General features: G+C 46.5%; 2 protein-coding genes across 6 annotated transcripts in view; both read right to left on the bottom strand.

The window, feature by feature from the left end:
- Positions 1–1,377: 1,377 nt before the first annotated feature.
- Positions 1,378–26,540, bottom strand: part of LOC115073711 (protein phosphatase 1 regulatory subunit 12B-like) — a 75,906-nt gene continuing 50,743 nt past the window's right edge. For 2 of the 3 annotated variants that reach the window (XM_029572362.1, XM_029572361.1), the window contains exons 3-7: positions 20,310–20,454; positions 18,845–18,949; positions 15,757–15,807; positions 14,754–14,804; positions 1,378–12,077 (exon numbers count right to left, since the gene is read on the bottom strand). In XM_029572362.1, coding sequence (XP_029428222.1) covers positions 11,991–12,077; positions 14,754–14,804; positions 15,757–15,807; positions 18,845–18,949; positions 20,310–20,454 — 439 coding nt within the window. In that variant the 3' untranslated portion in view covers positions 1,378–11,990. The remainder of the gene's footprint in view (positions 12,078–14,753; positions 14,805–15,756; positions 15,808–18,844; positions 18,950–20,309; positions 20,455–26,540) is intronic. The other variant, XM_029572363.1, reaches the window with a different exon arrangement.
- The window catches only part of LOC115073708 (protein phosphatase 1 regulatory subunit 12B-like), a 127,590-nt gene continuing 121,383 nt past the window's right edge, over positions 20,334–26,540 (bottom strand). For 2 of the 3 annotated variants that reach the window (XM_029572351.1, XM_029572353.1), the window contains one exon: positions 20,369–20,454. The gene's annotated coding sequence lies outside the window, so the exon portion shown is untranslated. Of the gene's footprint in view, positions 20,455–26,540 lie in introns of all 3 variants that reach the window. The other variant, XM_029572352.1, reaches the window with a different exon arrangement.

Raw genomic sequence — 26,540 nt, 5'->3', positions numbered from 1 at the left:
AAAAAAGGATTGTAAGTCTTAGTGGTAGGAAGGCATGAGAGAAGTGTGTCCCAGTGGTCTCTCAATCTGTGGAAGAAATTTCAATGAAACTGAACGAGCAGTTCAAAAGATATTGGAGGGGGTAATCACCCCGGTAGTGGGAAGAGGGAAGAAGAGAAAGAGCTGCACAGACACGATTTTATAGGGCCAGTTTCTTCCCTCAGTCTTCTCTCCCACCTGCAGAACAACTATCACAGCCAAGAGAAGGCACGCTTCTCGTATAAGCTACTTGTAGTGCCCTCTCACTGCCTCAGCACTAGGTGCCACATTGAAGAGCCATCTCCTTGGTTCAACCCTTGCCAGAGATCTGTAAGTACAACTTCAATCCCAGCCTTCAGAGTGCTGGACCTGTGGCCATCAGGCGGGTTGCTGTGTAATTATCTGCCCTTGCTGAATAACTCTCATGGCAGGGCATACAACTTAAGATCAAGCATCGAACAAAACAGTAAAGTATTCCCAGTGGAGGGCGCCAATCAACAAGTTATCAGAGTTTCAGAATTCTGATAGGGGCAGGGAGGCGTTAGGGGAGATTACGAAGAATATATTACATCTAGCACAGCTGCAAGCCAAGCAGCTTAGGAGGGAGAGGAGCACCTGAGCAAACAATATTTGGGACAAGCGGACGTTAACAGTTCAGCACCCGCAGCTCACGTCACTCCAAGTGTCAAGGCGGCTGCAGATCACTGCCAGCGATATGGAGATCAACAAGCTTCCATGTGTACCACACGGTTTAACAGATGAGTCTGTATAAGCATGCATGGTAGCACAATATACGGGCCTGAAAACTGCTCATGTAAAAAAAAATAAATAATAAAAAAATATAATGCTGATGTAATTTGGTAAGATGTCACAATAGGTCACCTTCAGTCCAGCAAGGTCTTTCAAATGAGGCACTAAAATCTTTGCTGCTGCTTTCTTTTCCTAGCACAATTAACTAGTGCAACTGAGAATGGGGAGAATTTCTGAAAGCAAGTAGGTTGTTGATAGGAGTGCGGTTATCCTTTCAGCTTTCATTCTATGCTGGGAGAAAACCCTTGGAGGAGTTTATGGGAGCTGCCATATTTCTCCTGCCTCGCTGTCACTGCCCCTTTTGCTCCATGGGCAAAGCAGATTTAAAGAAGCAATAAACCAACAACACATGAAGACATTTCATAAAAAGTTCAAGAATCAGGTAAGATAACCTGGCCCCTTTCAGCAGGATGTGGTCAGGAAGCATCATATTAGCTGTACCGGGAGGGGGGGTGGGGGGTTAAAAAAAGAGAGAGACTTCTCCCCTCCCCCCCCCCAATTCATTTACTAAACCTGCTCACTAACGGAGCTAGGAAGATAAGCAGAGTCCAAATTAAAACACTGTGGTTTATTCATTTATAAATACCGTTGTGTTTACAAGCATCACACAATTGTGAATATTATTCCCAAACGTTCAAACATGTAATACTTCCAATAATACTACAGAGGAACAGTAACCACCAGTAAAACAAAATCTCAGTCACGTTGAGGTTCAAAAGGCCACTCATATTGCATAAAATTACATTCTTCTGCCCACCGCACGGCAAGCGAGCTCAGCATTCTCTCTGAAGTCTATTTACAAGGATCCAGGTACAGTAACTCTCTCCTCAAAGCTTATACGGACTTCCCCAAAAATCGCTGGATGCTGCAACATGGAGACCCCTTTGGAGATTCCAAGCAACTCCCACACTCCAGCCCCCCCCACCCAAAAAAAAAAAAAAAAAGCTGCAAAATGCCCTGGGTTCATACAAGAAGAGTTTGAAATCGCCTTGGCACCTTCCATTGACATGAAAGCAGCGTGGCTTTGTGGCATAATCTGAGGAACCATCCATGTTGCAAGCATTGACAACCGAAAGCAGGTGGGAGCAGAAATTAACATTTTAACCTGCTGCTTCCTTTGCTGGATCATCGGACCCAGATTATTATTATAGAGGTCTACAGTAGGTTTTGTTTTTCTTTTTTTTAAATTAAACACTACAAAAGTACCAGAACCTAAGTAGACCAACACAACAAATTAAAAGGATTGGACCAATGGCACTGGGGGCCCTGGCTGCCCATTGGCTAACCTGGGCCTAAAAGACCCTTTGCACTGGGGTAAAAAAAACAAACCAAAAACTACCGTAGACTATCCCAGGGCAGGGCCTAAAGCCAATCCAAAGTAAGTTATCAGTTTAATTACTGGCACACACACAGCATCGTTACCTCCCTGAAAGGATATCAGGGGACCACCAAGCCTTCTCTGGTCTCCTCCCACATCTGGGATTTTCTCTACCTACTTCCCCTAGCACTAACCCACACCCACAAACCATAAAGTGCTTTGCAATAAAAAAAAACAACTAAATGCATTAAATATTTAGCGCGTTAATATAGAGCGCCCAACTCTCCCTCTTCAGGAGGGCAAACACCCTCCCCTTTTTGGTGAAAACTACTGCTGCTATTCCAGTCTCCCCCCCCTAAGATTTCTCCCACACTTCTGAGCAGGAGCTGGATACACCTGCCCCCTTGTCACCCAAGTATCTCCTCACAAACTCATCAAATACCGTGAGGTATGTGCAGCCATTTCAACCTCAAGATCTACCTTCTCTTCAGGATCCTCTCAAAAAAAAACCAAAAACAAAGAAAGGTTGGATAACAAAACTTGGCATTGCTCTCCCGTGATGGCAGTGGAACATGAGGATGCATTCCAGATCACCTTCAGCAGACAGATGGCAAATGTGAATACCTTTCTCTCCACCCACAGTACCTCAATATTAAATAAAGTCAAAGCTTTTTATTGGGAATGACACAGTGGCAAGCAGAAGCCATTTGCTGAGCATTTTTGCCAATGTGGTGATTGCAGGTACGGAATAAGTCAACACGAAATCTTCCCTACCTCCAACGCTTTAAGCAGACCCAAACTCAAACCCATTCTTAACTTAGTATCTTCAAGAAAGAGCGCTCAGCTTTAGATCAGCCAGCTTTGAAAGCCCTCTGACAACACAATATTCGGGGGTAATTTTTAAAGCCATCAAGACAAACTGCTGTTCTAAAACTAACCCGGGCTCAGCGCCTGTAAAAGGATATGCAAAGGCCAGGTTCATACATCCCTTTTACATTCATTACATTAAGGAGAAGCGTCTCAAGGAAGGGGACTGGAGTCAGCACTTGTGCGCACATTTTTTTCTTTAACAAAGTATGCACAAGAGTTACGTCTTCCTAAGAGGAGGCGTTAACTTTATGCAAGTGAATCTATACATATACTTGGCTAATTTTCTGAGTATTTTCAAAGTGAACATAGACGTGAAAATTTGGTTTGAATATACTCTCCCGCTACATGGGCTGCTTGCAAACTACCCTTTCAAAGTCTGTTCTGTCCCTTTCACAGCTTGTGCGTGTATGTAACTTATATGTAACACGTGTGTACATACACACATACATACAGTTACATGCAAAACTGGTACATCATTCTACTCCAGTTCCAGCACAACTCCAAACACAGTGGAATTGAACGTGACACCTTCTCAAATTATATATTTTTGTTTGCTTGCTGAATTAAAGGTTTTCCCCAGAGTATTAAGCCCTAGGCTAAGGCATATCTGGGTGAAATCCTCTCAGTTATTTGCTAGTGGGGTCCTATGCCATGTGGTGTGAGAATGCAAATGCTCTCCCCACACATGGCGTAGACCCACGGGACATAGCAAGGCATCTTCACTTCCATGGAGCTCCCACAGTGTTCCAGATCTGCTGCGCTACACCCAGCTGGGCCGCAAACAAGACCTGCAGCAACTCGGCCTCAAGATGACGGGCAAGAATTTCATTTTCAGGCAAATGCATATCGGAACAAACAGAGCAGGTAATTTTTGAAGAAAAATTTGCATCTCCCAGAAACATCCACCCAGGATTCCGTGCTCCCCTCCCCCATTCATGTTTTTTTTTGTTTTTTTTTCTTTAAATCTGTCCTAGTGATACCAGAGACAGGATATTCACAATGAACATGCATGATATATTTGCATACATTGGAGATGCAGTCCATGTATATCTCATTCACATAAAGGAAAATTGGTTCTTTCCTGCTAATTTTCATCCCTGTAGTACCACAGATCAGTTTATGCCTCCCTTCCAGCAGATGGAGACAGAGAAAGTTTTACTGACACTGCCATATAACCTAGTGTGCCACCTGCAGTCCCTCAGTATTAGCCTGTACCAAAGCCAAGATAGCAGAACAAATGAATCAATCCCACCTCAACAAACAGAGAAAAACTAGAACAGATAAACTCATTCCCATTAAAAAGCATGAAGGACCAAACAAAACCTGTGCCAGTCTTCAGATTAAGTACCATAACAGATCGAGCAGACTCTTCAAAAACTCCCTACTTCAACTGGGCGGGACTTTGGACTGATCGTGGTACTACAGGAATGAAAATTAGCAGTTTAGAACCAATTTTCCTCTCTCTGTACGTACTCAGATCAGTCCAGACTCCTGGGATGTATCAAAGCTTCCCTAAACAGGGTGGGACCGTGAGAGTCCCGCTCGACGTTCACTCTCAACAAAGCCCATGGCTTCTGAGGCCTGGACATCCAAACGATAATGCCTGGAGAAAGTGTGCAAAGACTGCCAAGTAGCCGCCCTGCAAATTCTTGTGGTGACACTTCCTAACGTTCCACCACGCAATCGAGGCTTCTGACACCTTATGCCCCTTTTTTTGCACCACTCCACAGCACAAAAAGGTGATCCAACAACCAGAAGCTGTTAGTAACTTTAAGATAACGCAACAATGCACGCTGCGCATCCAAAAGCAACAACTCTCTCGCATGAGTCGCTGTAGCCTCCAAATTTGGGAAATCCAGGAGCTCCACTGACAGACTTATGAAATCCTCAAGAAAGGATCTCTACTTGACAAGGCTTGACGCTCAGGTGGAACAAATTGTCACCAAGAAAACCACCTTCAAAGTGAGATCTTTTATAGTAGTCCTTTTAAGAGGCTCAAATAGTGCCACACACATGCCTTTCAGGACTAAGTTAAGGCTCTAGGAGGGACACAGCTTCTGAACCGGAGGGCACAAATGCTTCGCTCCTTGGAGAGAACTCACCACATCTGGATGTGCAGCCAGATGCTCCGTGCACCTTGCCTCAGACAGCCCAGAGCTGCCACCTGAACTCTCAGGGAGTTAAAGGACAAACCCATCACCAAACCTCTTTGCAAGAATATCTGCTATGGAAGCTCGCAGAGAGACAACCCCCTAGCTCCATGCACCAATCCTCAAAAACTCCCCCGACCCTCACGCCAAGGACGTGGAAGACTTTCTAGCCTGCAAATGAGAAGAGATAATATCCTCAGAGTAACCTCTCTCTCTTTCTCTCAAGTGTTTCCTCTCAAAAGCCAAGCTGCGAGATGGAAGCGAGCCGCCAGATCTGAAAATATGGGACCTTGATGCAGAAGCTTTGGCAGATGAGTGAGCCTCAACAGGCCATTTACCACTAAATTGATCAGATCTGCAAACTAAGGCCTCTGAACCACTAAAATCACGTGGCCTGGGTGAACCTCCACATGTCGCAAAATCTTGCCCACCAGCATCCACGGAGGAAACACATACAGCAGAAAGTCCCATGGCTAAGGAAGAACCTAGGTGTTGACGCCCTCTGCTCTGCACTCTCTTCAAAGTGAGGCGTCTTAGCATTTCACAGAGTTGTCATTAAATCCATGCAGGGTTTGCCCTACCTGCAAGAAATGAGAGCCATTGCTTGCACCACCATCTCCCACTCTCTGGGGTCCAGCTGTTGACAGCTGAGAAAATACGCTTGCACACTGTCGGTCCCAGCTATGTGAGAAGCCGCCATCAACGCCAGATGCTGCTCTGCCCAGTGGATTAGCTCCTGAGCTTTCTGAGCCACCGCTCAACCCTTGGTACCACCCTGCTGGTTGATATAAGCCACTGTTGTCGCACTAATGGGACAAGATTCTGACTGGACAGCCATGCAAGAGAGGAAGACATGCACTCTGCGCCAATTGCACTGCTCTAGTCTCTAAGCGATTGATAGAACATGACACTTCTTCCGCCGACCACTGGCCTTGCACTGACTGATCTTGGCAGACAGCTCACCAACCGCAGAGGCTGGCATCGGTGGTAACCACTGTGTACTCTGGAACATATAAGTCCCCCCCTCGACACAAGTTGACCCGACCAAGCCACCACGAGAGACTCGATCTGGCTAGCTCCGTAAACGGCAGTGGAAGCTGAAACTGCTCCGACCATGGATCCCACCGGGAAAATAATGCCACCTGCAGAGGTCTCATATGAGCAAACGCCCAAGGCACGAGTTACCACAAGGACGCCATGGAGCCGAGAACCTGCAGGTAATCCCAGACATTGGGCACCTGGCTCTCCAACAATCCACAAACTTGCAACTGCAACTTGACATTGCACTTCTCTGTAAGAAAAACCTTCCCCAGGTTGTAATCATAGTGCGCTCCCAGGAATTCCAACACTTGAGACGGCACGGGATGTCTCTTGGACCAATTCACTATCCATCTGAGTGACTGCAAGCACTGCAGCACCAGATCCACCGCTCGTCTGCAGTGGGCCTCCGACTCTGCCTGAACGACCCAGTTGTCCAGAAATGGATGCACCAACACCCCCTCCTTCCTGAGGGCTGCTGCCACCACCACTATCACTTTGGTAAAAGTCCATGAAGTCAATGCCAGCCCAAACAGCAGGGCGCAAAATTAAAAATGCAGGCCGAGGACTTTGAACCGTAGAAATTTCTGATGGCTGGGCCAGATTCCTATATGCGAGTATGCCTTGGTCAGATCCAGGGATGCCAAGAACTCCCCCTTGTGTATCACTGGAATGACTGAGCAGAGTTTCTATACGAAAATGAGAAACCTTGAAAGCTACATTTATGTTCTTCAAACCCAGAATTGGATGGAAAAACCCTTCCTTCTTTGGAACCACAAAATAAATGGAGTAACATCCCGTCCCTCCTTCCTCCAAGGGAATGGGAACAATGGCTCCAAGTATCTGTAGACAATCAAGAGTCAGTTGTGCCACCTGACTCTCTTCCACACAGGTGCAAGAGGAGACCATGAACAGGTCCTTTAGCGGACGAGCAAATTCTGAAGCGTAACCTTGCCTTATCATGCTTAAGACCCACTGGTCCATAGTGATTTTAGCCCATGCCTCATAAAAGAGTCAACCGACCCTCTATAACCAGGACAGAGGAGTGGACCGGCCCTTGCTTCATTGTACTGATTTGGCTCCAGTACCTCCCTGGCCAGAGCTATCCCTGTTCTGCTCTCGGCCTTGAAAGGATGGGTTCCAGGACCGCTGCCTCTCCAAGGCTTGCCTCTGAACACCTAAAGGCCTTCCTGGGCAAAAACACCTGTTCCCTCGAAACCTAAAGCATCCAGAAGAGGAATTCCTCGTACCTTTAAGCCTGTCTTCAGGTAACTTGTGAACCTTATTCTCTCCCAGATGCTTTATCAGATCCTTCAAATCTTCTCCAAGAAACACTTTCCCTTAAAAGGTAATGCTCCTGAGACTTGGACGAAACATTCACAGACCAGTTCCTTAACCAAAACCGTGTCCTTGCCGAGATGGCAACATCATAGTCCTAGAGGATGTCTTGATAAGTCATACAGCGCATCAGTGCTATAGGCTACCACAGCTTCCCCTCCTGGGAGGACATAGTCTTATTAGACAGCAGCTGCTACACCCAATGAAGTCCAGCTCGAAGCATGAAACTGCTCCACACCGCAGCCCGTATGCTGAGTGCCGCCACTTCAAATGGACCTCGAGCTTCCTAGTCTGCAGATCCTTTAAAGCCATAGAAACTCCACCTGATTAGACTTTTTTTTTTTTTTTTATTTAATGAGAATACCAGGTTGCTAATTACAGCCTTAGAACTGTGACAGTACAGCAGAGTGAGCTCGTTAACTCCTTGCCTGGTATGGTCCAGTTCCATGGAAGGTCCTAGCTGCCAAGCCACTCGCCAAAAAAAAATAAAAATTTCAAAAAAGTCCCTTTGACTGCATTTCAACATTAGCCTTTGAGATGGCCATCCACCTTTCTCTTGAAAGAGGGCCACCATCTACGCAAGCCATAACCAAAAGGACAATCCCAATCTAACCAGAGAATCAAGACAAAGTGATTCTCACTCTAAGGATTGCAAGCGGAGCGCCAACGTGCAATCCTGCAGATGTAAGAAGTGATGTTATCCGTGACGCATATTTCATCTTACTAGAGCCTAAGCCCTGAGGAACAGCGGTTTCATTCCTCCCTCCTGCATCCAGTGCGCACACTGCAAGTCGCCAATGACGTCTAACGCAGAGCATCAGCTGGATTCCATACTGGCGTGTTGCCTAAAATCTAACACACTTTCAGTCTACTGCATAGCTATGTCGCTGTGTTCTGCAATCCACATGACCAGAGCCCGAGTAGAAAGCAGTTCACTTACTACAGAGCAGCATTTACCTGGTGAGAAATACCCACGTGCTGCCACAGCATGGTTAAAGACAGGCATTCCCGGGTTGTGTTCAGGTTGGGGGTTAGGGTGGGGGAGGAGCGCAATTTTTAAAATGCATGCATGCATGTGAACCCCCACTTGGCCACCTGCACGAATGGCGGGTGAAAAGCATATGTGCCCTTTTTGTACGTGGGAGGTTTAAGCGAGCTCATTTTCAAAGTGTCTGGCAGTGGTGCACGGTGAGCGAGTAAGGGGTCCACAGATGGCACTGAAGGGCTCAAGCTTTCGAGAACACTTACCTTTTCTTGGCGCTCTGGGAGACACTTGTCTCATACCAGAGGAGATGTGATATACAGGGAACCAGAAAGATAACTCAGCATGCACACAGGAAAAGATATAGCAGGAAACCCAATCCTGCTATAAAAAAATAGAAAGGCAGGACAGTGAGACAAGGACAGAGCACCCTGTGTGCATGTGTGTTTATACTGTGGATGCCAAGCGCAATGTGGTAGCATAACCTAATGCCACATTTACAGTACATAGATATTTCCTCCTGCTTCAACACATTCTGGGATGTGAAGTCTGTACTGCAATAAGACACTACAAAAGCAGAGAATGGGTCTCATCTCCACCCTCTTACATCCAGTGTCTGCTACAATTCAGTTTCTGGATTCTATTGGCATTTTAATAATTGCCCTTAACCTACATTAATTAATCATCACATCTACTCCTTCCTTTGTGCCTCAGTCCGTAGACAGAGGCGCAACTGTGCAGGGCAAAAAAAGAGCAGAGTCAACATTTAACTGCAGTGATTTGTAAGAATTAAAATAAGATGCATCATTTCAATTAAAAAAAAAAAAAAAAAAAAAAAAGAGAGAGTAAGCCTAGATGGCTCTTACTCCCAGTTTCTACCAAACCACTGATAAAAAAAAGACAGGGACAACAGTTCTGTGTTTTATACAGAGTCCAGGCATCCCTCTGGTATGTCACAGCACTGAATTATGACGTGTCCTTGAACTGGCCTTGCATGGCTGCTCTGACCTCCACTCATACCTGTGCATACCACCCTCCTCATTTCACACTCTCTACACTGCACAGGACAGTGAAACAGCAAAGCCTAAGGCCCTTTCTGTAGCCGATTCAACAGTGGCTAGGTCAGTATTTACCCGATACCAACTAATTGTCTAAATATAGCTGTGCACATACTAACATGATTGTGCTTCATGATTTTATAAAGTGGCTGAATCGGACAGCTCATGTGACTGCTTCCAAACCTTGCATCAGTGGAAATCACATCATGAGGCACTAACCAGCTGTTTAGTGCCTGATGACAGAGTGATTTAACCTCACTGAAGCAGCAACTAGAAGAGATGAATTTAAACAAACAAAAGATTAAACGTGAACTTTAACAAATGCTCAAATCAGAATCACTGGCGTCTTTCGGTACTGAGGCTTGAATTGTTTTCCCAACGCAAGGGAAGGGAAGCTTGCACTGCCGCTGCCCTGCTCTCTGTGAAATGTACACCGTTACTGCCCTGCGATGGGTCGGTGTGTGCTTGTGTGTGCCATAGCTGCCTCTTCTGTACCTGTCCTGTGGTGGACGGTGTGTGGAAAGCTTGCACTGCTTCTGCCCCTGCTATACCTGCTCTGTGTTTCGGGCAGTGTGTGTGTGTGTGTGTGTATGTGAGGCTTACCCTGCTGCTGTCCATACTGTACTTCCTGTGGTGGGTGTGTGCCTGTGTGTAGGAAGCTTGGATGTTTGCCCTCATGCTTTACCAGTTCTGAGATGGGGGAAGACTGCATTTCAATTGTCTGTGCCGTACCTTTTCTGTAGAGTGTGTGTGGCTTGCACCATTACAGCCCTTGCCAAATCCGTTCCTCAGCGCGACAGTATGGGCGAGAGAGAACTTTGCACCGCAGCTGCCTGTGCTCTGCTTTTCTGTACTGTGCTACCTGTGTGACTTGATTTGCTGCTGCTCTCGCTGTACCTGTTCCATGGGTGACAGAAAGTCTGCACTGCTGCTGCCTGTGCTGGAGCTGCTCTATAGATGGAACTACAGATTTCAGCTGTCAGCTCACGTTATACGCACTTAAGAAAACCTTCTTTCTGGAGAGGGCATTTACTCACATTTAATACCTCATCTGCAGGAGGTGAAAGGTCAAAGAACCCGAGACAGGGCATTAGGTGACAGCAAATGCCATGCTGAAGGCAAACGTTACTATTCCAAGAAGCAAGCACGCAATTCATTTAGTGGGGTATTTCGAGGAGTTCAATGCCCTAATTAATCAGACTGCTGGGACTGAAAGCTTTCTATTCAGTTTATGAATTGCTGTAGAAACAAATCCTGCTCGTAAGACGCCATTTCATCCCCCCCCCTTGCTGTTTTTGCCCATCAGCAAGCCAAGGCAATAGATAACCCTTTCTATGTTGGAAATACGAAAGGACAGCCAAATCCCAGAAAAGAAAAAATAACCGGCTAGGATCCCCATCCCAGTGCCAGGATACCTGACCAAGAGAAGACAGAGCGGGTGCTGGGGTGGTGACCTCCGACACCGTCGATCCACGCCTCTGCTCAGAATCTAGTAACCACCTGAACGCTTCGGACAAAAATGACATCCGCTGGGTTAGGTGCAGAGATGTACGAGCTTGGGTGCTAGGCAAGGCCTGGGACGTCTGCGGACAGGGAGGTGGCAGAGCAGGCTCCTAGACACACGGCTACGGAAAATTAAGTTAGAAAACAAAGCAAAAACAAGAGAGACCTCCAAAACAAACAAATAAAAGTACTGGTGACTAGAATTCAATTAAAATGAAACAGTGGTGCAAAACAGCCATCTTTTTTTTAGTCTTTCAAATAGGGTTTTAACAGTCACTTTTTCTGGTTTTCAAACATTATATTCAAAAAGTCCTTGTGGCAGTTCCGAGATCGGTTGTGGGAAGCCAGGTAGGGAAGGGGTTCGGGGGAATCGCAAATCAGGTCCTCAGATATATTAATTACAGGGTAAGATTCACCCCTGGCCTCCCTTGGCAATGGATTCTGGTCCCTGTAGTCCAACGTTTGCAGAACGCACTGAGCCGGGGAGTCAGTAATCCATGTCTGAACCGTAATGTCACGGCAGCAGAGAGCAGGCAGGACGACAAGGGCCAGTATGAACTGGGAAGCGTGAGAGAAAGCCACAGCTGAACTAAAGTCTTACGACGGCCAGGAATTAGGCTGGTAGCATTTGTCTTTTCCTGTCCTCCAACTCTCGAAGGGGGAGGGGGGGGGGATGTGGAAGTGACATGGGGGCTTTAAAAGAAATGCTGAGCTGTCAGTGTGACATCTGGGAAGAGCAGCAGGAATGTACTGCGAGTGGAAAAGGCAGAGAAAATCAGCTGCAGCCCTCATTCCGCATCTGACATGGCAGCGGGACTTTTCTCTGCAGGAGTGGGGGGTGGGAAAAAGAAGTGAAGCCTGCCTTTTGTGCAAAGAAACCTCTCTCTCTCTTTCCGTTGGGCTTGCTATTTGGAGAGTTTGCTGATGACTCTGATTAGGGCTCCATTCTCATCTTTCAGCCTTTGGTTGTCTGATTTCAAATCTGTTAAAATCTGTGGGGAGAAGACAATAAAAAAAAAAAAAAAAAGGCAATCAGTCCAACTTTATAGTTATCTCTTTCGTTCGCTTGTTCTCAAAGGCACAATGCAGGGAAAGGCAGAGATGTATTGGCACAGGGCAGGGCTGGGATTTTACAGGATGTCAAGAAAGCCTGTGGACGCAGGCCACACAAACAGATTTGCTGCTCATCGGGGGCAAGGAGCGCAGAAGGCTGCTGAGTTCCTGGAGAGCAGGAACATGACCACCAAAGCAGAGCTGGGTAAGCCAATGAATGGGGGGAGGGCCTCGAACAGATCCGGCATGTCCTGTATCTCAAAAGTGCAGACCACACACCTCCAAGGAAAGCTGCAGTGCACCATTCAGACCGAGTCAAGAAACTCCTACACATTCCACAGAAAGCTCTGTCAAAATGCCTGCCAGTGAAAACACCCAGCAGGCTAATTCCCTCTTGTAAACCCCTACAGCTCAACGCAGAAGTTCCTGGAAAAGCCACTGTACAACCTATTTTGCTCTTGGCTTTTTGGTTATTTTGGTTTCTTGGCTTCATAATAGTACTTAACATTCATACAGGACTGTCTGTGAACACAGCACTGTACAAAATACACTTATAGGGTTCCTGCCTGAAGGAGCTTGCACAGTGGGTTAAGTGACCTGCTTATGGTCAGGGCCAGTTCTTCCATTAGGCAAACTAGGTGGTCACCTAGGGTGCTAAATCTGGAGATGGAGCGGGGTGACAACCCTCCCCCCGCAAAAGACCCTGTCACATGCAGTCTACCAACTTTGAAGGCGCAGCACCATGACAGAAGGGACTGGATGCTGGGGTAGGTGTAGAGGGAGGAGACAGAGAGGAAACTGGATGGGGGAGTTGGGGAGAAAAGGTGCTGGGCAGGCAGTGAGAAAGGGCATGCTAGGCAGGCCGAGGGTGGCAAGGAAAGACCGAGAGGAATTCTGGGCAGGCAGGGGGTGGAGAAAGGTTGCTGGCACTGCAAACAGGGGGAAAAGAGATTGGAGCGATGCTGGTGTACTGGGCAGGGAGGGAGGAGGAGAAGAGAGGAGGATAGTGGGGGAGGAGGAGAGATGCTAGGGGGTATATAAAGGGAAGGGCTGCTGGGCACCGTTGACTAGGGGGCAAAGAGGGGGAGGCAGAACCTAGCAGAGGATGAGGGGGGGGGGGATGCTGTGTCAGAGCTGCTGCTGATAGGCAGGTGTGTAAGGGGGGGGGGGAGATTTGTCTAGGGCCATCTAGTACCCTTGTGCCAGAGAAGCACAGATGTGGCCTTTAAATCTCCCAGGTTTTGCTAGGAGCTTAATTACCCTTCAGAGGTAAAAGAGAGAACAGAATCTGCCCAACTTCAGGGGTGGCGATTTAAATTAAAAGTGAAGTCTGGCATGGCTCAAACCGCTGAGGAAGAATAGCCCAGCATTATGCCGTCATCCCTACCTGATCTTAACACGCAATTTAAGGACCGACGGCACATGACTAAGAGGCTGCAATATGCTTCCACAGCGTTTCAGCAAAAGAACAAAAGGGCTTCTTCTCATGCTTTGCCTTTCCGAAGGAATAAAAGAAGGCAATCGCTGAAAGCACTGCGGCTCGGTGCCATATTTCTTTGGATGGAAAAAGCACACCAGCAAAGGTTCTGCGTTACAAGCATTTCCTTAGCCACCCAGCAGCGAAGCTTTCCTCTGTGCCTTTTTTTTTCCCCCCTTAAACAACTTAGCCCCAGAAAGTTACTCTGCTAATGCCACAGTCATGCTTTGGATGCCTCAGGATGAGGCTGGCACAAGCTCACTATCAACAGTACAGCAACGGCCCAGTTTACTTCCACGAAGATCCAAAATGGCGCAAGGCCACCAAGCAAGAGAGGAGGTGCTGCTGAACCTCCCATATCAACCTCATATAGTATAATGGGGCTTTGTAGCTGCTCATTGATAAAGAAGAAAAATGAAAGAACAGATCCAACAGGCTGAACATCACCAGTTGCTGCATGTGAGTTTGAAGAGTAATGCAAAGCCTGAAGCATTTATATCTCGAGTAAGCAGAGTGTTCTGGGAACCATAAATAAAAGATCAGAGAAAGCAGAAACACCGGAGATGTCAAAACACGAGCACAAGGAGCCTGGAAGTTTCTCTTACTTTCCTACATATTTGTCTTCATGGTTCTAACCTTACCTGATCAGGCCTTATGGTAGCCAACAACAGCTCCACATATCTCCAGGAAGCAACCAAATCAATCACTTTGAATCTCCACTCGTTTTGCCCCGGTGGGCTGCCTAAGCTAGCCCAGCTCTTGACTTTCTAGCCAAGGGTAGCATGTTCTTATGGAGCAAACTTAAAATCCATAATGTGCTCTAGATCTGGAATTATGGAGAATTTCTCCTCAGAGCGTGAAGTGCTATGATTCCTTGGGGGGAGAATTTCAGCCTAGTCTATTTCTTCAACAACTACGTGGCATCTGCTTTAACATCTCCTCCCACGGTTTGTAAGAGGGAACATCATTCATTTCAGGCTGCCCATGGAGCACAAAGTTTGCATGAGCTCCAGGTGTCATACAGCGAAACCCACAACACATGTAGCTGATACAAGAGCAGTCATAACCACCCTTGAGGCAATGTCATACCGACATGAGTCATACATTCCCAGGACCAAGAAAATCAGGTCCTCCGTACCTTTAGCTCTTCCTCCATCTCAGACAATTTCCTCTCCAGGGCTCTCTTCTCCTGTTTTCAAGAGAAAACATCAGGCAATAGATAACATTTTCAGTCCGCTAACAAAATCACAGAATATAGTCCCCTGTAAAATCTAAGGAAAACGGGCCATCAGGAAGACCAACAATAACAAAAAAAAAAAAAAATAGAAAAGGCATAATTACTTTACGAACTACCCCCCTACCCCCCAAAATATAAAAATAACAATTAGGCCTTCAAAAAGACCCCATTTTCCTTGGTTGAAGAAGCAACAAGCTTTGAATTTTAGCCAATAAAATGGCCATTGGAGATTTTGGTATCCCCTCTTCCCCTGCCTCCACAGCTTAGTTTGCTTCTGCCTGATTCCTACAATCTACAGCTACAGGGAAGAAGAGCTAGGGAAGCAAGGTAAGATGCAGTTCAACACTCTCCCACCCTTTTCTGGGCGCCACGTAAAGAGGGCGCCATGTGGTCCCAAAAGCCCAAGTACATACTGCATAGAATATGGCAACAGATAAGGGCGGTGGGGCCCACGGGCATCTGATTCGCTTCCTTGTGCGATACCATCGGCCCCGGCTCATCTCAGGTACTACCTATGTAGGCCCGATACACAGCATCAACGTGCAGGAAGAATCCAGCTGCTCTTCAGGACCTCTATAGCTCCCTCCAAAATCACATCCAGCACAATTGCGTGTGCAATTTTGAGATGTTTGGACAGCCAGCTGACGCTTCTTACTCTGCCTAACTATTGTTTCCAGCTTTGTCTTTTCGTTCACAGCGATCCACGGTAATCTCGCTAGCTGTTGCTGACCGGATTTTGGGGGCGGGGCCAGGGGAGAGAGGATGCACATTTTGTCCCAGCTCAAAACAATGCCTCCGATGACTTACTGAATCCATTTTTTAACACAGTACATCAAGTCTGAAATGTTAAAAAAAAAAAAAAAAAAAAGAGAAAAACAAACCCTTTACATAAAAAACAGCTCACCCTTTTTTCTGTCTCTAGCACTGACGACCTATCCAAGGATTTATCTTGTTTCTGCAGAAAAACAAACAAGAAACCATTTTAACAAAGAAGTGTGCTAGTGTTAAGAATGGAAATAAAGAAGAAATGATGCAGCCCGCAACCAGTTTGTTTATTTTATTTTTTGTAACAAAGATTAGGTTCTACTAACCTTGCACTGAGCGGCTAATTCACAATACCACAGGAATGGACAAGCTGCACCAACCCTCTACAAAACCTAAGCCGTTTTCAAACCCCTTTCAAGGAAATCCCCCTGATAGATGCGAGAGTGACAATGACATCACACACACACACACACACACCCACCCACCCTACATTTTGACTGGCTCATGCTACTAACCTCATCTCGAATGGCATCACAGGCCCTGCTGGGACCCATTCGACACCTGTGTGCAATACACATTTAACAAAATGGCTCACCCACCAGCTAGAGCTATTTTTTTTGTTTTTTAATATGTACATAACAGTGACATCTGTAGGTTTCAAAGAAAGATATTTTTTGTTATTTGGAAAGAACTGTCAGATAGTAAAACGAGGGTAATTTTAAAAAAATTTGTATTTAGTGCCAATGAGCTTGCCAAATTGGCACAAAAGAAATCTTAGTTCTCTCCGCATCCATAAAACAGAATACAACTTTTCCGCGCTGCCTGGTGTACAATACGGTTACCAGAGAAACGCAAGGATGGGCACCTCTTGTCCTCGAGCGCAGCACACCGGGCTGGTTTTCAGGATATCCACAGTGAATGTGCACGAGCTGTATTTGCATGCAGTACAGGCAGTGCGTACAAATGACAGACGTTTGCATGTGCTACCTCTATTGCATGCAAATACACCTTGTGCACATTCACTGTGGATATCCTGAAAACCAGAGCCGTTTGCTGCGCTCGAGGACAAGAGGTGCCTACCCCCCTGCTGCAATGCAAAGTCCCATCGATGTTTTAATAGTCATCACAATGTTTTGCTTTTACTGTTACTTGGGGAAGCATCAGTACATGGGGGTGACCTGCAGGGCGCAGCAGATGCTACCGGAAGCAGCTGGCCGGGCAGGCTGGATGGACCATTTGGTCCTTTTCTGCCGTCATTACTACCTTACTATATACCGTAACCGTTTAAACTCTACCCTCTGGGCTGGCATCACTGGAAAGACACAAGCAGAGCTGCGAGGAGCTTGTGGAAGCACCAGCATTAAGTACAATTTCGGAGCTCATTTCCCCTCCGTGGCCCTGTGCTTTGCCCTCCCTCTGCACCTCTTCCCCATAGCTCTCACGTTTAAAGCAGTGGCTGGGGTGGTTTGGATTTATTTTGTCATGGGGCAGTTAGGCCATAGCGGGTCAAACACATGACTACAAATATCTGAGACCACAAGGTGTAAAAGGCCAGTAAGGGTACCAAGTTTATGATTACAATTGGCAATTATAACTATTTAAAATCGCTTCTGCTGTAGAGGTATTAATATTTGGGAAACCAATCAATGGATTTTACAAAGGTCTATCACCCAGCATACTGCTTGCCACAGCAGATAAGCCAAGACCCAGCACCACGGCATCTTTTCGTGCCCTCTCGATCGTGCATAGGGGAGGGGAGGCTGGCTCCTACAGCACACAAGTCATCCTTCCTTCCCGTCCACGCCTCCCCCAGAGCCGAACCCGAACTCCTGCAACGGCAAGGCCTTCGAAGCGCCCTGCCAGCTCCTGAAACAGCGAGCAGGAGTCCTCACCACGGCAGTCGTGCAGGGACTCCAAGGCCGCCCCTGCACAAAAGGCTTTACCCACACCACCCTATGAGCTCTGGAGACCAAGGAAAGAGCTGCACAATGATTTTAAGGTATTCCAGATCATTGCTTTATTTGTGACTACACCAGGAAAGAACAGTATCAGTAGACCAGTCCCAGAGGGAGGATGTTTTTGGGTTTTTTTATTTCACCCCTGCAGTAGCACTGGACAGGTTAGGTAGGGTCTGCCTTGCTCTTAAACCCAAACCGGTAGCTTCATGGAATCTATTCAAAGCACCGAGGTCAGGCATGCGTTCTTTCTGCAGGTCACCGGGAGCTGGAATCTAAGCTGAAAAATGCCACATGTTAGAGGAGAGATACAGCTGCTGCTCCTTGCTGTTTTTTGTTTTGTTTTTTTTTTTCACTTTGGGGCCTGGTTTACACTTTCCTCCACACACCTCCCAGCCCCACCCCTGCTCTCTGCCAATGACGACGGTATAGCCCGATGCTAAGCCACCATAGATCATTCGCTGGCACCAGATTCCTCCCCCCCCCCCCCCCCCCCCCCCCACTCCTTGATTGGACCCTACCCTCCTCTTATAACCCTGCCATTGTAAGGAGGGGGCGGGGCTCTCTTCAAAGTCCAGTGCACGTGCATTCTGAACCCCCACCTGCAAGTGGCGCTGCTGTGAAATGGCTGGTCTGCCCTGCCTCCCTCCCTCCCTCCCTCCACCCCCCTTTGGTGGGGGGGCTCACTGATGAGCAGAGGACAGGTCAGGAACCGAACCCCAGTCTCCGGGAAGATAATGCCTCCATGAGGCCACGGCACTGACCCAGGGAGAGCTTCCATTCCCTTCATCAACGGGTACATCTATGACACACGTCATGTCACGGTGCGTGCTGAGACTCAAAAGGCAGGGAGAAACAGAAAATTCAACTCTTCCTTTACCCTGGGAGACTCCCTCTTGTCTGACCAGAAATGTCATCATTTTCATTGTTTCCTTCTAACTAAAGTGTGCTGGACTAAGATACCGCTCACTATTACAACACACTTTAAAGTCCTATAAAAGGCTGCAGAATATCAGCTTAAGATACTGTATATGGGAATTAATGATTCATTTCCCTTGTATGTAAAAATTACACACACATTCCTGGTCAGCCACCAATAAGGGCAGACGGAGGAAGTGCACCATTAATGTCATTTACCTGGTCACATATATGGGATGCATACGCTCAGGGAAGCAGCACCGGATTGGTGGAGGGAGGGAGGGGGCGGGGACAAGGCTGCATGATTAAGAGTCACCTCACGCTTGCACAGTACCTTGAAAGAGCTTCTCTTACCTGAGCCGCTTTCTCCAGCTTGGATTTTATATCTGCCAGTTCCAGTTTGGCATCTCGTAGTTTTGCTTTCAATTTTTCATTCTCAGAAACAGCATTCTCATAAAGCTGGAGCAGGGAAACAGAAAACCAGCAAGTGATTGCTAAAGATGCCACCAAACATTTTTTATAACATATTTCACAACAGATTCGTTGAACTGTCCTAGAAATTGATGCGCTGCTACTTCTGTGAAGTCCAAAAGCACTTGTCTGCTGTAAACAAACAGAACAAGGCTAAACTGTTTTTCAGCCAAAGTCACCAGTTCTATAATCAAATAAAATTGTATTTATTGAACGTATCATATCCAGATACTTGTACTATCTTAGAAATATGTGGTAATGTAATCACCAATTTACAAGAGCTGCACATTCCAACTACCTCAGGAAGACAAAATGCAATGTCAGGCTAGATCTGAACTCCTAACTTTCAGACCCCAGAGGCAGACACCTCTCTCCTTTCCAAAAGGAAATGTTCAAAAGTTTCACATAATCTGATCTCAATACTGAGGATACCTTTATTAATTTAATAATTTGGTTTCATATTCTGCCTTTCAGTCACTTCAAAGTGGATTATAATCAGGTACTATACTATTCACCTGTCCTCAGAGAGCTCACAATCTTAAGTTTGTTCCAGAAGCAAGGTCATAAGGAGCGTCAGCAGGATTTGAATCCTGGCTCCCTTGGTTTGCAGCCCTAATCACTAGGCTGCTACTCTGCTCTGTTATGGCATGACTAATAGGGATGTGCATTCGTTTCATTCGTTTCGCAGTACATGCGTATCTGTGCTCGTATAATGGAAAACAAACACACGAACCATGAAACGAATGACCAATGAATGCACATCCCTAATGACTACTGGGAATGCAAGGTAGTAATATATAGAGCGATTTTTTAAATTTATATTCCATCTTATGTGACATTTTAAAGCCGATTACATTCAGGTGACTCAGTGATGGAGCCCTTGTATATGGTAGAGGAAGTTGTAATGGCATGTGCGCCTTACTTGGTATCTGTAGGAGAGGGTTGCTAAACTGAGACCTTAGCAACAATGCAAGGAATGAGGCTTGCCTGGTGTTTGTAAAGAAGAATGTAGGGCTAGGGGGTCCTGTGAATGCTGTCCTATGTTAAAGACATAGGCCTAATCCTTTTTAAATGCCCATAGTAGGCATTTTGTGCATTTGAAATATAATCAGCAGAATCCAAGGTTGTTGCCAATATCCGATCGAGGGACTCTCACCAGTTCTGCACCCACTGGCGAGACCAACTTTCCATAAAATAATTTACACAAGGGGCTCCCAGTAACCCCCTCCAGTATATCACTGATCATCTAAGATGAATAAGTTAATGAAACAGCAGTTGATCTCCTCCAAGGCAGCTGCCAACAAGATAAAAGCTAGAATCAACACAGCAATGGGAAGGAGAAAATTACTTTCTTATAATCCTTGTCACCGTCGTCTGTTCTACTGCTGAGGGAAGCTAGGCGGTTCTCTCTCCTGGTATAAGCACTGGTCCGGCTGGAAGCACCATCGTTGAAAGTATCACTTAATGTGGGGTTGGTACTGCTCGGGTCTAACCTTATAGACAAGTGTAAAAAAAGCATTAGACGATTTGACGATAACAAGGGGGTTGAGTTGACAACTTTACAATGGCTCAGCTTTAAAGCAGCATCACTGGTCACATGCCAGCATGCGGTCCTATAAACATACTCTCAGTTGCAAACAAAGAATGAGAGAAAAATGATAGGTGGCTCATAGGTGAATCATACGAGGAATACAGAGCAATCAGACACATGGGGTTCTTTGTTTGTTTTGTTTTGTTTTTTTAACAGGGCACCTAACTGGCAAAGGATGTGCGTACTTTTCAGCCTATTCAAACACAGCAGATATACAAACACAAGGAAGAGCTGGAACCTCAAACCTGCATGCATTGTGTTTGAATACCAGCATGTTATGTGGCTAACCGTGCTAAATGATGGCGTAAAGCTGTCACATTAATGGCATTTCTACTATGCAAATGTGCTTAGTAAACTGAAATGTACATCCGATACGGCTGTTTTAGGTGGGTTCATTATTTTTACCCACATAAAAGGCACTCAAACCTTTGAATACCCTGTAATGTATGGAAAATGCCTGGGGTGTCCATGCCTGGGGATTAAATCAAGGGCCATACCACTCTAGTGGAAACTGGCCGAAAATGAAGGGAAGATGGCAGGGGAGATGAGAGATGGCAGGCATAGTAGATTTCTATGGGGACACCGAAACTTAAATCACTAGGCTGACTGTCACTGTTGACCAAAGTCATTATCAATGCTTGTGTGATGATTGTAAACTGTGATGCAACTGTAATTCCAATTCCAATTATAATTTTGATTGTAATCCACCTTGAGAGACAGTCAAGGCAGAATATCAAATGTTTAAACAAATCTGCTGGCTAAAGACACAAATTCATACATATGTGCACATACATACATACAAACAGCAATGTGCGGCTTCTGAAAAACTTTCTGATGTAAATGTTCTTATTTTCATAAAATTTGCATAAACATTTTTCTCCAAGAAGTTTCCTGATGCCCTAAATGGATTTCTGATTGGAGTTGGCATGTTACTTCATCTACATATTTAGTTAAAAAACAAAACAAAAACAACCCAGGAGGAAGTGACATCATGCGGACAAATGGCTGCCTGAGGTCAGAGCTCCCGACCCTGATTATTTGAATACCTCCATCAGCACTGCAATCGGGACCATTCAGAAGGTGGGAGTTTACTTACCCGATTCCAGAATTGCTGAAGATGTCAGTGCTCAAAAAAAAACCCAGTAGATTTAAAGCACTTCTCTTTCAATGTGAACGCAGCAAAAAAACCCGATGGCCCGGTGGAGGGGGAAGAAGGAGAAAAAGGTGGTGATGCATCTTGTCAACATTCGGGTGCAGTGACTCTCGGCACTGCAATACAACAGCCTGAAATGCCACTATCCCAGGAAAATTTCCAAAATTGGTTCAGCGAATTGAGAGAAGAAAGGGCTCGCTGAAAAAGGAGATTAAATCTATCGTTGGTGAGCTGAAACGCGAATGTGCTAATCTAGGGGATTGGGTGGATGCTGCTGAGCACAGATTGGATGACCAGGAGAGTGCATGTGAGAGTAACCACAGGAAGACAAAGCTGTGCTTAAAGACTGGGGTGGAAGACCTGGAAAATTGATCTAGAAGAGGGAATCTGTGGTTCAGGGGCGTCCCTGAAGAAGTTACCTATTCTGACTGTGCACAGGTGGTCTCAGACATATGTGCCCTAATTTTGAAAAAAGCAGAGAGTTCACAGGAGACACCTAAAATAATGTTGGATAGAGCATACAGCTCTCTTGCTCGCCCTAGAGGAAATGTGTCCAGAGATATCGTGGTGTGCTTTCATGAGTGTGCTGTAAAAGAGAAGGCGAGAAAACGAAAAGATGTTCAGTAACAAGGACATAAAGTGGAAATTTTCCAAGATCTCTCTCTGATCACGACCAAGAAGAGAAGAGATTTTAGAGATGTGCTCCAAGTATTGAGGAATGGAAATTATCACTACAAATGGCTATTTCCTTTCGGATTACAATTTACCATAAATGGGATGGCTTCTCGAGTCAAATCTGTGGAGAAGTCGAAGATACTTCAAGCAGCTGAATTAGTAAAGAAAATAGATCACATCACGAGATCTTCTCCTTCTACGTTCAGCAGAGAGAACAGTTCAAGAAGGCAGAGTGCACAATCTGGAGGGAAGCGCCTGAGGAGGAATTCGGGAGGATCATCATCTTCCAGTGATGATCTGGAGCGGTGTGGTATCTGCAAGTTGTGTAAGATATTTTGAACTTTACAGACTTCTAGGTCTGATTAAATCAATATGGTTCTTAATTTGCAAGTGTATCAGGTTGTTCTTGGAAGATATTATTAGATGGAGGATAAATAAGGTAATTTCCTAGAAGAGGGTTGTGGGAGGTTCAAGAGCGGCCATGGGGAGGAGAGTGTCATTTCCCAAAGAGGTGGGTGGAGTGATTTGAGAGGGAAAAGGGGGGAGGGAAGGGGGAGTGGGAAGGGTGATTGGGTGGGGGACAGGGTGGGGGACAGGGGGAAATGTGAGAAAGAGGCCCTGGGATGTACCCCAGTGGGGTAAGGGAGTTGGGCGAGTGAAGAGAAAGATGTATTTGTGGGGGAGGGGTATAGTTTGTAATTCTCAGGAGGTTTGGTGGGTGGTAAGGAGAGTTTTATATGATCCTGAGCAATGAGGGCGTTAAAGATTGTGTCCTGGAATGTCAAGGGGCTGAATAGGAAAAGGAAGTTGCAAATTACAATCAATATGAGGGCTGACATTTTGTTATGCCAGGAGACCCATTTGAGGAAGAAATACGAAAGGTTGCTGGCAGCTAATCATTTTCCACAATTCTTTGCACCGGCGACGACAACTCTCTTATTCAATCTTTACAGCGAATCCTCACTAAATTCTCTCCAACCCAACCGCCTAATCTGTACATAGTTTGATACCTCACTTTTTAATCCCCCTCTCTTACCTTTCTATTAACTTGTTCCCATTTATTATCCTGTTTCCCTCCTTTGTTTGCATTCGTTACATGTAATTGTTATGCCATAATATATATGCGCAATATTCCTTTGTACATTTGGTCCAATCGTCCCATGTAATTGTTATGCTGTAATATATAAGCGCAATGTTCCTTGTAAACCGATACGATGTGCAAATGGCAATCGGTATATAAAAGCTTTTAAATAAATAAATAAATAAGTATAGTGGGGTGAGCATTCTTTTTTCAAAAAACGTGGTGGTGGATGTGATCTCTACCATGAAAGATTTGGAGGGAATGTACATCATAGTAAAATTTAAGATGTGTAATGTTATTTATATGTTAGTGACTCTGTATGGCCCTAATACTGAACAAGGGAGGTTTTTAGAGGGGTTCTCCAAAGTTTTACAACAATGGGCGGAAGGCCACATTATAACTGGCGGAGATTTTGAGATCACAAGGTGCCTGTTCTTGGATAACAGTGGTGGGAGAGGGTGGGGGGGGACCCTCTCATGGATTAATAGAAAGGGATTAAAATTATTATTGGCAGATTGGGAGTTGGTAGATGTTTGGCATCTTTTGCACCCATCTGAGCGGAATTATACCTTCCGTCAGGAGCTGGAAGGGAATAGCCTTGGCCACTGCGCGGACGAACCCAGCAAAGGTCAAGTCCTCCGTTGGAGAACGCTGGCGTATCTCTGAAGGGCAAGGATCCGACAGAAGGTCATTGGAGTCCACCAATGAAGCACCAGAGTTATCCTGACCCCAGGGGTCATAAGGGCCTTCAGCCTCTTCGAGACCGCTCGGAGAGGAGGGTCGTGGAGCCCCGGGCATATCCCTGGGCGCAGGCACCGGGAGGGCCCATGGGCCCCAAAGAGTGGGCTCTTGCCCAGGGAACACAGGATATGGCACCGAGGAACCTCAAGGTGTACAGGGCACAAACGGGCCCTCATCTCCCGAGGAATCCACCACGAAAACCTAGATGCCTTGCGTTTCAGTGCCCGGTGGGTCACTGAGGGATCACAAGGGCCCGGCATCAACTGCGTTGGGAGGACACAGAGGAAGATGTCGAGGCGATCCAGCAACTGTTCCAGCCCGGTCACTACAGTTGGCATCAGCGCAGGCATCGGTGCAGGTGCCAGCCTTGAAGGAGTCAGCGAGGGCACCGGAATCGAGGAAGGCTCCGGTATCTGTGGTGGGGGCACTGGCTCCCGATCGCGCAGAGCACGATCCACTGCCAGGCACACCCAATCTTCCAGCTGTGCCTTGAATGCCTCCAAAGAGAAGATAGGCTGAGAAGGGAGGGTTGGGCTCAACTCCTCCTCAGATCACCAAGGAGGGTCGATGTCCAGCACTGGAATCCGTGCGGTCAGCTCTGGACCACCGACATCGAGGGAGGATGGGGTCTCCTTGTGTGGAGGCCACTTGGACCGCAGGGTGACAAGCGCCACGGTCTTCACATGCCGGTCCCATTCGCAGACGGGGACCGGTGCCAATGTTTGCGGGATCTCCCATAGTGCTCAGCACGGTCTTTCCCCGGCGCCGAGGATGAGGAAGACGATCCTGAAGTCCGGAACTTCGAGGAGACCGAGACCGGCCAATGCCCAGAGCCCCCCTGCCCTGAGAGCTTCGGTTCCCCTCAGTCCTCGGGTGCCGACGCTGGAGTAGAGGGCTCAGACTTACCCGAGCCAAACACTTTCTACATTTTGTCCAGCCTGGCCCCACAGCCCTTCAGGGTCATCTAAGCACACAATTCACAGCCGTGGACATCGTACGACGCCTCCAGGCAGAAGATACACACTTCATGTGGATCAGTTAGGGACATAATCCGGAGGTACTGGGGGCATCGGCGAAATCCCAAGGTAGCCACGAGGTGCGCAGAGACTGCAAGGGCACAACGACTGGCGGATATAGGAGAAGCGAAAAAACTCACTGACTGAGAAGAACCCGTTTGGAACCGGTGAGAGACCCATCACTGGAAAAAATTCCACGAAAGTCACGAAGAAAAACTCACTTTTTCCCAAAAAAGGCACAAGCTCTATCTCCGCGAGAGACGACAGCTCCACGGAAAAGAAAGCACTGGAGACAGACATGGATGCAGGGAAAGTGGATGCTGGGCATGCTTAGTGTGTCAGCCAAAGTTTCTAGAAACTTTGACAGAAGTTTTCCATGCCGGGCTCCATCTGATGTCACCCATGTGGGAGGAGCCCCCATTCTGCTTGTCCTAGGAGAAAGGGGCAATTTATCTTGGTTAGGCAGAATATTGGCTGTAAAAATGAATATACTACTTAGAGCTAGCTACTTATTTCAAACCTTGCCTGTATATGACCCTGATGCATGCATTACACTGAAAAAGATACCATAATCTTTTTCATTTTATTTGGAAGAAAAGGCCCCCTTAAGATAGGGGTGGTTTGGGAGATCCTTGTTTATTATGATATTAAGTGGCATCACAGATCAGAGTAGTATTAGATTGGCCCCAGGAGGGGGGTGGGGAAATGTTGTGATGTACTGGAAACATCTTTGTTGCATGATATTTCCCCCCCGGACACTTGGGTGTGGTTGCCAGACAAGGCAAGAATGTTGCCCGGTTCTCTCTCTCCGACCATAGCTCTCACCTTAAAGGCTTGGGAATAGGTGGAAGACTTATCTGGTAGGAGACAGGAAATGTTTTGATAGATCTCCTATTTGTCTAAATAAGGAATTTATCCCAGGTTGCTCCATAGCATTAGCAAAGCGATGGGAGAAGAAGGGATGTTGTAGGCTGGAGCAAATCCGGAATGGTAAGCGGCCGAAGGATTCCCAAGAGGTAATGCATACCTTTAAGCTGGTGCCCATGGACTATTATTTTTATCTGCAAGTGAGTCATTTTATAACACAGAGGGAGGAAACAGGCCCTCGGGTAAGGGGAACTCCCTTTCTGAAGGACTTTGTGATAAGGCTATTTGGGTGACGACAGGGATTTCAGGAATCTACAGTTTATTGAATAGAGATCTTAAAATCGATCCCCTCGTATATTGTGGGCTGGGAGAAGGATCTGCAACGTGCACTGGGAGAAAAGAGGTGGGATTTGTGTTTTACACACACCAAAAGGAGCCTTGCTAGTTGAAAATGG

This window comes from Rhinatrema bivittatum, chromosome 12 (assembly GCF_901001135.1).
Source record: "Rhinatrema bivittatum chromosome 12, aRhiBiv1.1, whole genome shotgun sequence".
Classification (NCBI taxonomy): Eukaryota; Metazoa; Chordata; class Amphibia; order Gymnophiona; family Rhinatrematidae; genus Rhinatrema; species Rhinatrema bivittatum.
The sequence above is the reverse complement of the archived record's forward strand: the minus strand, read 5'-3'. Positions and strand labels throughout refer to the sequence as shown.